Here is a 16,208-nt window from a genome sequence, read left to right as displayed (position 1 = left end):
AAAGTCCCCAGAGCTCGTGATTGGTGTATCTGTGGTTAGAGCTCAGGCATACGGTGCTGGGGGAAATGTGCTGGGGGTAGTGGATTGTGACAATCGAAGGGAATAGATCAATACGTAGAAAGCTGCTGTTACCACATTTTTTCGAAATCCGGGAGAGGAGAGTTGCCCCCACCAGGTCATTTTAACAATCTGGGGCTCTTTTTTCTGATGACCCACAAACATAACCCCTCCAACGCAGCCCCACGGAACAATAATTGACTTTATCACATTACTGATTTAATCGTCTATATAAAGTAAGTGATGGCAGTAAATAGCATGGCAAGTTCAGTAGCTGACTTCACACTACTCTGTGCTAAGCAGTTGGTGGGATCTTGCACATTTTAGCATAGCATAAACTGAATATCTCCTGCCAAAACTTCAGCGCTGTGTAATTTCAAAGCACCCTAGCCTGTGACCACTCAAGGGGAAGAAATATGTACTGCAACCTCCCCATGGCGATATGATGAAAATCACTGGAGACCATGGATGCCAGTTTTAGAGAGTGGAACTAGACAAGGGGTGTCCGATCTTATCTGAAAAGGGCCGGTGTGGGTGCAGGTTTTTTTTTTGTTTTAGCCCAGCACTACAACACCTGATTCAGCTGATTAACTAATCGTAGTCTTCAGTCGATACATCGATAAGCAGAATCAGGCGTCGTAGTGTTAGGCTAAAACAAAAACCAGCCTCCACACCGGTCCAATTCGGATAAGATTGGATACCCCTGAACTAGACCAATTTTGTGGTCTAGTGAATGCATAGAACGTCGTTTTTTTTTTTTTCACTTACTTGTGTATTCCACAGTCATATTCACAGCGCCTCAGCACAAGCCTCTTTTTAAACGAATTTCCCCACTTTTGGTTTGTTTGGGCCTCCGGGTCTCAGACTCCGGTCCTGGAGGGGCGAAGCCTCTGCTGGATTTCGTGATTTCCTTTCAATCAGCAGCCAATTTAGGCCTTGGAAACAAGGTGTGAAGACTCATTACCCAATCAATGGCTTCAATTAAGCACTTAAGTGCAGGAACAAATCAGAGAGCAGCAGGCACAGCAACCCTCCAGGAGCTGAATTTGAGATCCCGGGTTCAGATGAAAAGGAAAGAGAGTATTTTTCTTTAGTGTCTCCAGTCCCGCTCACCCCCCCATTCTATTAATAGAGGAAGATGACAGCGCTGTTTATCGCGGCCCTGTCACGGTAAATGATATAGACTTAAAATCGTTGACAATGTGCTGTTGGAAAGCTTTACGTCAACCTTCAGGTCAGCGTCCCCCTGAGCTATACGGAGCGCTTCAATAATTAGGTTGCATTGATGTGCCAATTATCCGTGTGAAGACTTCTATGAATGGTAATGACACGGTATTGCTGATTTCATTACTAAACTATCAGTCAATAAGTGTAATGCCTGCTCACTTTTGATAACGCGTCTTCATTATGAACGGCTCAGGGAGTAAGGGGAGCGTCGGCCTGTGTTAGCATGACGTGAATCGCAATGAAAAGAAGTTAAAGATAAGGTTAAAAAAAAGAAGAGAGAGAACAGACTGTATCTTTTCACTTCGTCTAAACCAGGGGCGTTCAGTCTTAGCTGAAAAGGGTCGATGTGAGTTCATGTTTTTGCTTTAGCTTGGCATTGAGTTGCATGATTTGTACTCATCGAGGTCTAGACTGAAGACCATGAATAGTTATTTAGTTGAATCAGATGTTGTAGTGCTGGGCTAAAACAAAAAAAGCTGCACCCACATAGGTCCTTTTCTGGGTAAGGTTGGACCCCCCTTGGTCTAAACCGACTGTAGCAAGGACAGTGGCGGTGAGATGGGGGGTGCAACGTATCTGTATTAGGTGACAACGAAAATATCCGGCAACTCATTGTGTGAAAAGCCACACTCCTGAACCCAGCCGCTGAGGCAACTATCAGGAACAGCATCTTCGTTCCAATTAAAAGGTGTGAGAGTAATGAGGATGCCTTAACAGAGATGTTCTTGCGCTGTCATTGGCCCAGTGTAATTTTTTTTGGGAATGGAATTAACGCGGTTAAATTTACGAGCTGACGAGAATCAAAAAGATACGCGCGATTCGGAGAGCACCTGGAGAGGAGCCGGGCGCACATTAGTAACCATCCCGTGGTACCGTCCCGAGCCCCTGTGTGTAATCCCACCGGATTTACATAGATTCCGATTTAGAGCAAATAAACTGGAACACCTCGGCTACGCCCAGGGAACATCCGTAGATGATATAATGCAATTTGCTTGTGCAATGACTGAGCGCATCTTTCCCGTCGATGGGGAAAAAAAAAAAACGAGGCCAGTCATGCTGCTAATTTTCCGGCTCACTGGGCGAATCAGGCTTAAGACCACCGCGGTCCCGTTCGCTGTGTAATCGCTGGGTATCAACTCGCCCCCCCCAAATAACGAATGTGCCGTGACCTGGGGCACGATTCGGAGGTCGGAGCGACTTCTAATTCCGGGAGCACTTAAACCATTAGCGAAGAAGAGGACGCCCCCGCGCGAACTTTCGCCCCACTGCACCGCAGCGACAAATCACGCGTAAACCCTTCAGTCCACAAGGTCAGTACACTCTGTCATTGCCTCCTCATGCATGCCAGCGGCGTGAACCTCAAAGCAAATCCGAGATTCATCAGCGTCTCGAGGCGTAACACCTTTTTCCACTCGGTTTCCAATAAATGGTTATAAATGCCACGCGGAAAAATACAGTGTTCTGAACTCAACCTCAGAATCTATTTGTCTCCACTGCCTCGACTCACCCCCGCGCTAAGCGTTTATATCATTCTCTGGTTTAGAAAAATCAGTGCCACAGTTCTCTCAAAACGACCTTAGGGTGTCACTTTTGGAGGGGGGAATAAAACCAAGGCGAAGAAAAAAAAAAAAAGTCTCTGTTTCTGTTTCTGCAGATGGCCTGGCAGCCAGTCTAGACGGGAACTGGGGGGCATTTTTTTTTGTTTTTTTCTCTCTCTCTCTCGCCGAAATCAATTTCGCTACAGAACGTGAAATGTTTCCCTCCCTGCACCCTGAGATGGCCCGGAGGGGTTGGATGGGCGGAGAGGGGGGGCGAGTGAGCGTGCGGAGGGAGACGTCTGAGTGACGAGCGGCCCGCCCACGTCCCTGGACTCCCCTGCCCCCCCCCACCCCCACCCCCACCCTCCCGACAGCGTCCGGACTGAAGGTGACGTGACGGGGCGACACGATGAGGGGCGGCGTTATTAAACGCGTCGGCCTCACGTTCCATCACACAACGTGTTTACGGCTCGCTGGCGTTAGGGGCGTGTACGGAGACAAACAGGCCGCAGAGGCGTCTTCTGACAGGCCATACATCCTCGGTCGCATCCCCCCCCCCCCCCCCTCCTCCCCCCGCTCCCCGCCCTGTCCTTCATCCCCCTATCGCAGGCCTCGCTCTGCTGAGGCGAAGGGCTCGCGTTCAGAGACGCTTCGCGTTCAGTCGGACCGGGCCGGGGTCGCGGTGAACAGAGCACAGCCGCGCGGCGTAAGGATCCCTGACAGCCCTCGCGCGTTCGGGACGCGTCGCGGCGTCAGCCCGAGTTAAAACAGACACGTCGCTCGCAGCCGTCCGCTCCGCTCGCCCGTAACACGGTGCGTAACCGCGGCGCCACGGTCTCCGCGGCAACGGCTCCTCCGCGCGGCGGCGCGTATCCCACGGCAACGGCCGAACCGCGTCCGCGCTGCTCAAGCGAACAAAATCCTTCGCCGCCCCCCCCCCGTCTCGGGTTCCGTTGGCCCGGAAAAAATGGGACCGAGAGGAGTTCGGAAGGGGGCGATACGTCACTCTGATTCACCTGGAAAGGCAGAGAGGACTATATTTGAAGCCAGCGTTCAGTGAAGTAAAATGGGGGGGTTTTTTTTTTTTTTTTTCTCCCCGACGGTTTTTCTACAGAATTGTTCCTTTGCTCTGAACAGATGTGCACCAACCTTGACAGCAAATATTTACACAGCAAAGAGAAGCTGGGATTGGACAATGCCCACGTTGTAGCATTGTACAGTCCATATCCGTACACTGTATTAAGACAATGTTCATGTTATAAAATTGTCTCATAAGAATGCCAGCATTTGGATATATGTCCGCATTTGCAGCCTAAAGCTAAAATGGCAGCTGGGAGAATTGAGGTTCACAGAGCAGCCATTTTCACAACAGGAGTAGAAGATAAATACAGGCATTAGTACGAGACACTTACATCTTACCAGTGATGTATTAGTGAAAGGTTCACAGCAAGGTAAACTAGGTACCAGCAAATGGCTAGCAGAGCTTAATGATAATAATAACAGCGCTCACAGTGCAAAAAAAAAACTAAGAAAGCTCATTTTTATTTTTTATGTGTTTTAAGGTGTGATCCTTACTGAGGTGTTATAATTTCACTTCATGTATGCACCAGGCATAAAGGCCTATACTCATAAAACACAGCACATCTCGTGTTTCAATTCTGGAGTTGAGCAACTCACATTATTACGCTTACAGTAAATTAATTCCTCCAAAGTTTAGGATGGGGTACAGTACGTCCTGCGTGGTTTGTAGCTTATACCCAGAATCTGAAGGATACTTAGGGGATTCCAACTTTAATGGACACCTGGGCAATAACATTACCGACAGTAAATCTCATGACTGAAAGTAAGAACTGCACCAGCGAGTCAGTAAGCGTGATTTCTGATGGTCACAGGCTCCCGTGTCGTCGCGATTACGGCGTCTTCTCCGAGACCAGATGGAATAATTCTTTGGGCTTACAGATGGTATGCTCCAGGGCTATTTATCAGTGCTCATCCCCCAGCCACTCACAGGCATCCACCATAATGGGGGGGGGGGGGGGGCACCAATCAAATAATTAGCTGTGATGTCTTTCCTTGCCATACAAACTGCTTTTCAAAGGCTCTGTTGTGTTTAGCCAACATCTATTTGAACGATTTATTATTAACTATAATATCTGATAAGTAAATGTTCCCAATTCTACAAGGTTCACGAATAGTAAAGTCGAGATTCTGGAAACCCCCACTACTGTATCATGTGCAAAAAAGTTTCAGAGCAGCACAGCCTACTTTAAGATGGATTAGGAGGCATTTAAGTCATGGCAAATACACATTGATTCCAAGGTAGCACAGACTGAAATCACAAAAACCTCCTTGGGGTGGGGTGGAGGACGGGAGGGGGTGATCGTATATTTCACAATTCATGGTACCAACTAATTCAGCCGAAAAAGTGTTACAAATAACTCCAGGGTCATAACACGCATGGCTGTTCTGCCTTGCACCTCGCAGAAATGATGATGATTGTTACATTTACCCAGAACTCAGTGTTCTTGAATAAGAGCTATTTCACTGTGGAATGTGTTTTAAATGTTAATCTCCACGCAGCAGGCTGTAGAGAGGGAGAGAGAGGAACAGAAAGAGAGAGAGAGAGAGAGCGAGCATTTTTTTTTCAGACATTGTCATTTTTTTGTGCGTGTGTGGGTCTGAATGTGAGCTGGGTATTTGCATTCCCCGTTCCCCATTGCTGCGCCGTAATGCGGCAGCCGCCCCCCCAAGTGCCCCTCGGTTGGGGCGGCACCAATTCGCACCGCGTCGCATCGGAATACGGCGAAAATAACGAGGAGGCATTACAGGGCCGCACGGAGACAAACAGGAGGCAGTGGCACCCCGTGGCACTGCCACACATCGTCCCGCATCCTTATTTACCTCCTGCTTCCCTGTCAGCACGGGCTCCGTACATATGCGCCGAATGCACATATTTGAGAACAAGAGGTTCATGGGAAACGTAGTGCACAGGCATGCAATATATAAGAGAATTACTGCATATTGAGAAGATACAACTGTATTACTGTTCTTGCTTTATGCAACTCAAACTAGAATCACTATACAGCAGAAACCATGTATTGCTCAACCTGTGAGGAGAGCTTGCACAGGGTGCAAAAACACGTCTGCTATTTTTCAACAGCTCTTTATCATGCTGTTCATTGTTAGCTGGTACAGAACATCTTTCTCAATGTGGTGCCCCCTTCATGTTCACATGTAAGGGGCAGAGAGATGCCCACACGCCCATATAACACACACACACACACACATACATGTCCACTCCCTCACTCACTCACTCACTATGGAAGAAGGTTCCGGGCCTTTCACACGGTATGTTCCCGAGGCTCAAACCATGAGGAACCCAGCCCTTCCCTCCAGTACTAAAGCACTCCCTCACGCACAGCACTGTGGGAAGCGATGGGAAGCGATGCCCTGTGATTGGCCGGATGCTCATTAAATCAGGAACGCTCAGTGTGTCCCACACCTCCGTACTGTGGACTAGGGTTCGGCACACCCCTTCCCAAGGCGCAGTGCTGTATTGTATTGCGTGTACTGTGTGGAACTGCCCCTATCTATACACCCCGTGCCGGATTTGTGGTTTCAGCACGGCGTGTCGAGTACTCAAGTCAATCAATATTTTTTTTGTTTTTCCACCGTTTACAAACAGGTCACGGACGGATTTCACACCGCACATTTTCCGGAGTGAATCAAAAAAATAAAAAATAAAGAAAAATATAAAAACATCTGTGGCGATGCGTGATGGAAAGCTGGAAAATGATTCCCTGACCCCTGAATGCGAGGCGCTGGTTAATGTGATCCGGATTGGTTCCAGCGCCGCGTGTGTGCAGAGACTGCGGGATCAGAGTCGAGCGTAGCGATCGTTTGGTTTCTCTGCGGAGTAATGGCGGTGTGTGTGGTGCCCACGCGATGCCGCACCCCCGATCAGAGACCACCTCTGCCCGGGTTCAGGGTGTGGGGTAGGCGGGTACACTAAGTGAACGGGGAGGGGGGTTTCAGACTGTGATTGGCAGTTATTACTTGCCCATCCAGGACCCAGGGGGGGTGGTAAGGGGGGGGGGGGGGGGGGTAGGCGGGTACACTAAGTGAACGGGGTGGCGGGGGGGGTGGTTATTTCAGACTGTGTTTGGCAGCTATTACTAGCCCATCCAGGACCCTGCGTGGGGGCCCTGGGGCCTGCTGTTCTGTCCTGGGGACAGGGACGGGGTGGGGGGGTGGGGTGGTGGGGGTGGTGGCAAGAGCCCAAAACCCAAAAAAAAGGAAAAGGGGAATAAATAAATGCGCACGGCGTCACGGTGGAGGCAGGAGTTTATGTGGCCGGGCGGCGCTCTGACGCTCGGGCCCGGCCCGGAAACGGCGGGGTGATAAATAACGCTTCTGAAGGCGCTCCGCAGTGTCCCAATGCGGCTCGCCCCAATATTTCATTTACTCAGAGTCATCCCCGAGCCCCACTCTGCAGTCCGCGACGCAGCGAGAGGGCCGCCTGCCTCCGGACCGCGTCAGCAAGATCCCTGCCAGACGGCTTCGCACGGGCTCCATCAGAAAACTTCATCCCACAACCGTCAGCTTGCTCCGTACGGTCCAGCTCAGAAAAACGTCATTCAGACACGTACTCACACCCTCTCTCCAGCATCTCCCAGCATGCATCCCACACAACCAAACATGAACACACGTGCGCACACACGCACGCACACACACATGCACACACGCACGCCGCACTCACACATGCACGCACGCATGCACGCACACATGCTCACGCGCACACACATACACACACAGACAAGCACATAAATAACACCTCACCCGTGAACATGCGCAAAGAGGAGAGAGCCTGTCCGGTTTTGGCGATATTGGCGGTAGTCCCTACCTGTCACTTTCAGCTCCGTGGTACGCCGCACCACCCGGCTGCCGTACGTCAGCTCGCAGGTGTAGTTCCCTCCGTCCTCCTCCTCCACCTCGGGGATCCACACGCTGGTGGTGTTCACCACCACGGAGCTCCGCCAGGTCTTCTTCTGGCACTCCTGGCGGCGGGGGAAGGAACGCGTGAACGGAACCGCGCGGCACCAGACCGTCTGCTTCCGCACCTACGCCGCACGCATACCCTTTCAGGTCCCTGTGAGGTTAATTGACTGGTTGAAATCGGTCGTGGGTTACCTGGGGTCGGATAGTGTCGCTGTACCAAACGAACAAAAGAGCTCAGTTTGAGCTGCCTCACCGAACAGACAGTGGGGGGGCGGGGGGATATGGATTATATGCAAATCAAAAGCTGTCCTCGATATACACTGGAATTCTCCTGTGAAAATAAATAATGACATGCCTATCCATTCCTTATTTGCCAGCACAATTTCCATCCCGTGTTTCCAGCTAAAGGATTACCATTGAGTTTCAGAGCTACTACCAGAGTGCCCTCGGGTTAGGAACATGAAAGAATTCACAGAGCTTCTTTGAGGGTTCAGATAACATTGTCTGGCTCTTATGCAGCGGGCAATAAAAAAAAATGTAAAAAAAGCACAGCAATGGGAGGCAGTCTGAGTCACGCTGTCTAAGTCAGGTACCACTGCTGCTATGGAGACACAGCTACCACCTGCATTCACTGGCAATGATTTCCACTCTCCTCGCACACCCGTACAGCCCCCACTGCTCAGGCTGTGGCTACTGAGTTAGCGTAGCGGTTATTACGTTCATTACCTTATACCAAGTCATCAGGGGCTGCTTGTACGGAGCCAGGTAATCGTCGATGTCGGGGCAGGTGATGGTCTTGCTCTTGGTGATCTCGGCCTTCTCCAGGTGGCGTATCTTGCTGTTGAAGCACAGGCCGTCGTCGTTGTCCTCCACGGTCAGGGACATGGACACCTTCATGCAGTACGTGGAGTTCCTGAACGCAAAATAAAAGAAGAAGCAGAAGAAAAAAAAAACGCTTTACCGTCGAAGCCTAGGGTGTCATTTGCGCATCATCTGCCAAGACGAAAACATCGAATTACAGAGCGGTGACAGTCGGGACTAGGTGGGCGGGAACTGCGTCGTTTTTCGTGCCCCGCCTCTTTTTTTGGCGACCCTGCGCCGGGCCGCTCGGCTCAAGATGACGCACGCAGAACCGAACACGGCCGTGCCTTTTGAAGAAACCGCCAAGGTCGCCTTGAAAGCGCACGAGGTCGTCCGCCGCGTGCTTCCGCGTGTCGACGGCCCCCCCCGCCGAGCGCGGAACCCTGCTGAGCGCGTGCGGCTTGTTTCCGTGTCACGATTCATCATTCAGCACCAAACACGCATTCGGCTCGGAGGCGGACCCCGTGCGCACGTCCCCCCCCCCCCCCGCGTCTCTGCGCGCTCGTTTGTCTCGCGGCTACGCTACGCGTAATCCCCGGGCAACCTCCGAGAGTAACTGTCACAATTAGAAGACGTTCATCTGGTCCAGAAATGATTTTGAAATATAGGGTATACCGAGACCAAAAACACAACTTTAAAAACAAATTGAGAAAGGCAAGTGTAGAAGTGTTTTATTTTTATGAATGCGGCCAGCCTTCCCCGTCAAATGAACGCGTTTCGGGATAATGGCGTCGTCAGCGCGAACGCGATGACAGACGCGCCGTGTTAAAACAGTAGCTGGCAGCCCATCATCGAGCAGCGTCAACTAGCGTTAGCGTCAACAGAGTGTCATATGGCACACACTCTGGAATTCAAACAATAAATATTTCTTGATTAAATAACACAATAATTTTCAACAGAAGACAACAAATAAGAATGTGTGAGTGGGGGGGGGGGGGGGGGGGGATTGCATATTCTTGTAAGCTTTATAAATGTTATTCCTTACATGGAAGCAATTCAATACTGCAAAAATAATTGCCCTGCCAGTCAACAAGAGAAATGTTCATTTAAAAAAATTATGCAGTTCAAGTAGGATACGTGCTGCATATCCACACAAGAAGAAAGAAATGTCGCTCTACCTTAACAGTAAATGAGATCCAATTACAAAGGTGCATTGCAGTATGAATATAAGACACACTTATTATTATTATCAATCAGCGGAATATTTTTTTTTAATCAATCACTGGATGTGATATGATCTAGCTGCATTATTACAGTGACAGGCACTATGCAGTATATCCCTAAGCTGTAAATATAATGCAAATGATGCATGCTATTGAAACAGTTACATATGCCATATTTGCAATGAAGGGGTACCTGGTTAATTAAGAGTTTAAAAATAAACCAACAGACAGGCTGGACAGAGGCTGTAATCATCGATGGCAAAAGAATAGGATATTTCTGGTGAGCTCTGGCTGAGACTCCCAGAAGCGCGCCATTGTTCAGGTGCCGTGTCTGCAACCTTCATTTATTTCCATTTCATTGAAAAAATAATTCCTTCTCGCTGAACTTATTTCCAAGATGAAAAGTTTTAAGTAACACCTCTCTGATTTAATTACACGCTTAATGATGAGGGATTCAGATATGCTGCCAATGGATATTTTAGATTTGCAATACAATATGCAAACCCTGTAATTGTAGCCTGCTGACTCATTGTAATAGTCTACATCTGGCCTACTGAGAGAACATTTGATATGCTGTGAATGGCAAACATATTAACATATGCTCCCTCTCTCCAAAGTTTCCATAAATATCAAGTGACATTTACTTTAAAGCTTATCAAAAAGTAGCTAGAGTTATTGCTCCCAAATTAAACTTATCACTGCTCCAGAGTGTATGGCCCTGTTATTTGAATCACGGTCCTTCGAGGGCCCAAGAACTGCTGGTTTCTCACCCTTACTTTACCTGAGAGTCAGGTGTGAACACAGTCTGGCCAATCAGCAGCATTTATTGTTCACTTGATTATTTGGGAGAGAAGAAAACCAGGGCCGGACTTGGATTCGAGGGCCAGATTTGAGTATCCATGATATATAGCAGGGGTGTCTAACTGTATCCCAAGAGGGCCGCGGTGCCTGCAGGTTTTTTCTGTTTTCCTCTCAATCAGCTGCCAATTGAGGCCTCGAGAACAAGGAGCGTGTGACTTCCTTAGCCAATCAGTGACTGTAAATGAACCACTGGTGCTGAGAACACCCCCAAAACCAGCAGACACTGCGGCCCTCCAGCACTGGAGTTTGTACACTTGTGGTGGGTGGGATGTGTAACTGCTGCAAGGCGCTACTGTAAGCATCTGAAAACGGCTAACACAAGCATATGGTCTATTGACGTTCACTGACACTGAACAGCTAGGGCAGGGGTCCTCAACCCTGGCTCTGGAGAGCCGTTGGGTATGCAGGGTTTAAAGGTGTCGTACGAAGTGGCCATACTCCAATGCAGGTTTTGAACTGATTCCTCCTATTTTTGGATCGCTATGGAAACCAGGAGCCTTAGCCTTGGCTAGTCTGCATGATACTGAGCAGGCTGAAGGTTGGGGTGGGGGTGGGGGTGAGGTGGGGGACTGGGGAAGTGGGGGGGGAGGTAGCAGGAGGTGTTGGGGGCATTTGGGACGAGATAACACCCCACCTCTCGAGGACTCGCCCACCGCTGGGGCTTTCTAGAGCGAAAAAGATGCCGATGAAATCGTATGATTTATTCGCAAATTATGAGCCTCATTCTTTAAGCCCGTCAACAGGCTCTTGAACATGCAATTATTGGAAAATGAGCCGCAGTGGATTCCAGGCCAATTACGCCGAGAGACCCAAGTATTAGTCAATGAAGTTCAATTACTGCCAAGAACCTCTGCCGCCGTCGGTGAGCCCCCCGGCTGCCACGGCCTTGGCTCCGATTTAAGACATTTCAAGAGTTTACATAAATTCACACATTATCCCACCCGGAACATAATTCAAGTGCGAGATCATCGAGCTGTCAGGAGAGCGAGGATCGGACGAAATTAATAGAGGCTTGATATATCGCGTCCCCGCCGCACGTGAAGCATCGCTGCTGCTAACTTCATTGTGTGTCGGGATCAAACACATATCTGCATATTAATGAGTTTCGTTTTCAGTGTCAGTTACCGGGCACTGCCCTCGAAAACCTGCTGAAGGAACAGCGATCGCACGATATCTCAATGCCCTCCTTAAGGCGACCGTCCGAAATATTGTTTCACTGCACTGAGACCAAATACCGGGTCACAATCCTGATTGGGCTACTCACAAGTTTAAAAAATGACAGTGTGTTTTTTATGTGAGCTTTATAAAGGTATACCTCATATAGGTAAATCTGACACTAAACAATGTGATCTTTGATTAATATTTTAATGAGGTTCTTCAAAATTAGTTTTGTAAATGTGAAAGGAAAATCTAAATCTAGAATATCACTATGATCTCTGATAAGGGCATCATTTTTTCTGGATTTTAAAAGAAGCACTTTGTATTTCATATGCTACCCTAACGGGCAAATACAGAAAATCTTTTAGCTGGAAATGAATTTGCAACCAACATGACGGAACAAATATGCATCTTTTAAAGATAATATGCACATGATTGTTCAGACCAAAATACTCAAAGAATTCTTTCATCTACTGGGGAAAGGAAAAAGCATTTAGTGACAAATGAAGCGACTTATGCAAAGCGGAGACAAGCGTGTTCCTTCCACGCTGTTCCCCCGAGATCCGCGAAAAAAAAACAAAAACAAATTTTGGTGTTTGGGAAACTGCTCCTCCAGTCATTCCATCGTCTCGTTTCTTTTTTTGCGTATTCGCTGTCCATTTCATTACATTACATTTACTTGGAAGATGCTTTTATCCAAAGCGACGTACAAAAAGTGCATTTCATGGTCATAGACAACTGCTGAACACAGGTTCAGTAAGGTACAATACTTATTTTGTACAGCTATTTCTAGCCAAGAACACAGTTCACATAGTGAACACTATTCTGACCTAACCTCTGCAAAGCCAACTAGGCAGAAGAATAAGCTACAGTATTAGGACAAATACAATTTACCAAAAAAAGTGCTGGGATGGGGCAACATGTAACAAGTGTCATGAAAAGGGTTTTTTTTTTATTTTTTTATATAAAAGAGTGAAATATACAGTGTGGTGGTGGTTAGTCTAGGTATAGTCTGAAGTCTTCAGGCCACGGCGGAAGATGGGTAGTGAGGGGGAGGTTCGGAGAGGGACGGGGAGTTCGTTCCACCACTGGGGAGCTAGGGTGGAGAAGCTCTGTGATCCCTTTGGGCGGGTGGGAGGGGTTACAAGGCGCCCTGCTGCCGCAGAGCGGAGTGGTCGAGCAGGCACATAGAATCGAGTCATGTCCTGCAAGTAGATGGGGGCTGTCCTGTTGGCAGCAGTGTAGGCAAGGGTCAGGGCTTTGAACCAGAGATTCTCAATGTCTTACGATCAAAGGCACCGCGCAGATCGACGGTCTGGAGCAATTCACCGGCGGATCGATGGCCGCATTTAAGGTCCAAGGTCAAACGGGCGCGGCGGGGGCGTCAGCCCGGGGGCCCGTCCTTACGGGGGAGCGGCAAATCTACGCCCTCCGCGACTTCCAGGCCCCGCTCGAACCTGCTTACGCGGCAGGCCTCCTTTTTTTCCCCCGCCAATTAAACGCCGGTGGCCATTGTCCCGCGATCTCCACAGCGAGAGAAAAAAAAGAGTTAAGGGACGAAGAGGTGATTTCAAGAAGCCGGGCAGAAAGAAGGGCATTCAGAGAAAGGGGGGGGTGGGAGGGGAAAGGGGAGATGAGGAGCGGGGGGGGGGGCTGTTTGCAGAGGCAACATAACAAGTGGCGACAGTCTCGGCCAAGCCTTCCTGTCCCCCCCCCCCCCCCCCCAGTAATTACAGCAGGAAGCGCGACTTGAGGAGCGTTCCGCTCCTGAGAGCGCTGTCACACACGGCGGCGTGCAAAGCCTCGCCCGTCCGCCCCACGCCAGGCGACTGAACCTCCCCGGCCTTACCGAGCCAACCGCCCGGCACGGAGAGAGAGGGGGGGAGAGAGAGAGAGAGAGAGAGAGAGAGGGAGGGAGAGAGAGAGAGGGAGAGAGGGAGAGAGGGAGAGAGAGAGAGAGAGAGAGAGGGGGGGAGGGAGAGAGAGAGAGAGGGGGGGGAGAGAGAGAGAGAGAGAGAGGGAGAGAGAGAGAGAGAGAGAAGCCCATTTACCTTAATGAACGTGGAAAAAAAACAGCTGTTGTTGCTGGTTGTGTGGTCGTGCGTGGTGTGTGTGAGTGCGGGCGCATGTGTTGTTGTGCATTTGTGAGTGTGGTTGTGCGTGTGTGTGTGTGTCTGTGTGTGTGTGTGCGAGACTGCCTTTGGTTATGGTGCGCACCCTGCAGCATGTGTATGAGTGTGTGTGTGTGTGTGTGTGTGTGCATGTGTGTGTGTGTGTGTGTGCGTGTGTGTGTGAATGTGTGTGTGTGTGTGCGTCTGGGGCGGTTGTTCAGTTGGGGAGCCGCTGGGCCCGAGACTGCCTTTGGTTATGATGCGTACCCTGCAGCATGTGTGTGTGTGTGTGCGTGTGTGTGTGTGTGTGTGTGTGTGCGTGTGCGTGTGCGTGTGCGTGTGTGCGAGACTGCCTTCGGTTATGATGCGTACCCTGCAGCATGTGTATGAGCGTGTGTGTGTGTGTGTGTGTGCGTGTGTGTGTGTGTGTGTGTGTGCGTGTGTGTGTGCGTGTGTACGTGTGTGTGCGAGACTGCCTTCGGTTATGATGCGCACCCTGCAGCATGTGTATGAGTGTGTGTGTGTGTGTGTGTGTGTGTGTGTGTGCGCGTGCGTGCGTGTGTGTGTGTCTGTGTGTGTGTGTGCGTGCCAGACTGCCTTTGGTTATGATGCGTACCCTGCAGCATGTGTGTGTGTGCGTGTGTGTGTGCGAGACTGCCTTTGGTTATGGTGCGTACCCTGGAGCATGTGTGTGTGTGTGTGTGTGTGTGTGTGTGTGCGAGCCTGCCTTTGGTTATGGTGCGTACCCTGCAGCATGTGTATGAGTGTGTGTATGAGTGTGTGTGTGTGTGCGCGTGTGTGTGAGAGTGTGTGTGTGTGTGTGTGTGTGCGTGTGCGAGCCTGCCTTTGGTTATGGTGCGCACCCTGCAGCATGTGCCGCGGGCTCGCTCGGGGCCCGGTGAATTACTAAAGAGATTGATATTCAGATTGAGGCAATTTGCGGTGCTTCGGCTGCCGGTTTGATTATGAATGCCGCCATTATTTACCTTTTTGCAAATAAGTAAACAAAGAAATAATGAGGTTCTGGGCCACAATAAAGAGTCTGAAAGGTTCCGCGATGCACTGTCTCAGACTAAAATATCTTTTCTGAATATCACAACAAAGGCATGTGCGCTAGACTATATAAAGGTAGCAGCTATTTTTTTTTTTCCAATGATTAATACATTAAATTATCTTTTTCATTTATTTGGGCGGTCGGAGGAATATAAGCCAAGCTTATGTTGATATACATGTTCTTGACTTTCAAACGGGAAAAGATCCTGGCGTTTCCCAGCCCGCCCGGCTCATTATCAGGAGCTATTTGGAGCACGGCAAGTCAACTGTGAAATGGGGAAACGGGTTTTTCAGAACCACGGGCAATTGTTGCTAGGCTCCCCTAGGGTTCCGTTCTGCCTCCCCTACTGTTTGCAACCGTGTGTGTGAGCGGTCTTTACACACACGTGTCCTAGTCGGGGTGTGTTCAGCGAAGTATGCCGAAGACCTCGCTCGTCGTGGGGCTGTTTCGCGGTAGAGCTCACCGCGGGATGGGCGCTGAAGTACCCCGGGGCGAAACAAACTGTCCACGTCCCTCACTTAAAAAAAAAAAAACATGAATGCGAAATACTGGTTGATGACTTTCAGACGACCAGGCAATGGGCTGACCCTTTCAGCGTTTGCAGATATTGGTAAACCTGTTGAATGGGCAGAGTCCTTCAAACTCGTGGGATTTCAAATGACTTCTGATTTATCCTTGGATGCTCGTATAAAAATTTCGCACGAATTCAACCTAAGGATAATTACCTGCGCAATGTTTGCTGGCCCACACAAGTCTCCCTGTCCTTGATATTGGCAGTTGTAGAGATTTCCAGAGTAGGCAGATCTTCAGAGTATATTAACAAATTTTATATAAGTATATTAAAATTATTTGATGTACTACTATCTCTCTCTACCCTTCTCCTCTTGCTTTGAGTTCATGAGATCGCTCCAGCCCTGTCCCTCGCTCTGTGGTTGCAGACTGCTCTAGCCCTGTTCCTCGCTCTGTGGTTGCAGACCGCTCTAGCCCTGTCCCTCGCTCTGTGGTTGCAGACTGCTCTAGCCCTGTCCCTCGCTCTGTGGTTGCAGACTGCTCTAGCCCTGTCCCTCGCTCTGTGGTCACAGACCGCTCTAGCCCCGTCCTTCCCTCTGTGGTCGCGGACCGCTGTAACCCTGTCCCTCCCCTGGGTCGTGCCCACACCACTACGCAGTCTGGAGCTCCA

General features: G+C 49.6%; 1 protein-coding gene across 4 annotated transcripts in view; it reads right to left on the bottom strand.

Moving 5' to 3' along the window:
* Positions 1-16,208, bottom strand: part of il1rapl2 (interleukin 1 receptor accessory protein-like 2) — a 323,388-nt gene that overhangs the window by 84,167 nt on the left and 223,013 nt on the right. For all 4 annotated transcript variants that reach the window (XM_035407898.1, XM_035407900.1, XM_035407899.1 and 1 more), the window contains 2 exons: positions 8,547-8,733; positions 7,726-7,879 (listed from right to left, as the gene is read on the bottom strand). In XM_035407898.1, coding sequence (XP_035263789.1) covers positions 7,726-7,879; positions 8,547-8,733 — 341 coding nt within the window. The remainder of the gene's footprint in view (positions 1-7,725; positions 7,880-8,546; positions 8,734-16,208) is intronic.

Source organism: Anguilla anguilla, chromosome 3 (genome assembly GCF_013347855.1).
Source record: "Anguilla anguilla isolate fAngAng1 chromosome 3, fAngAng1.pri, whole genome shotgun sequence".
NCBI lineage: Eukaryota > Metazoa > Chordata > Actinopteri > Anguilliformes > Anguillidae > Anguilla > Anguilla anguilla.
This window is presented reverse-complemented; position numbering and strand designations above follow the sequence as displayed.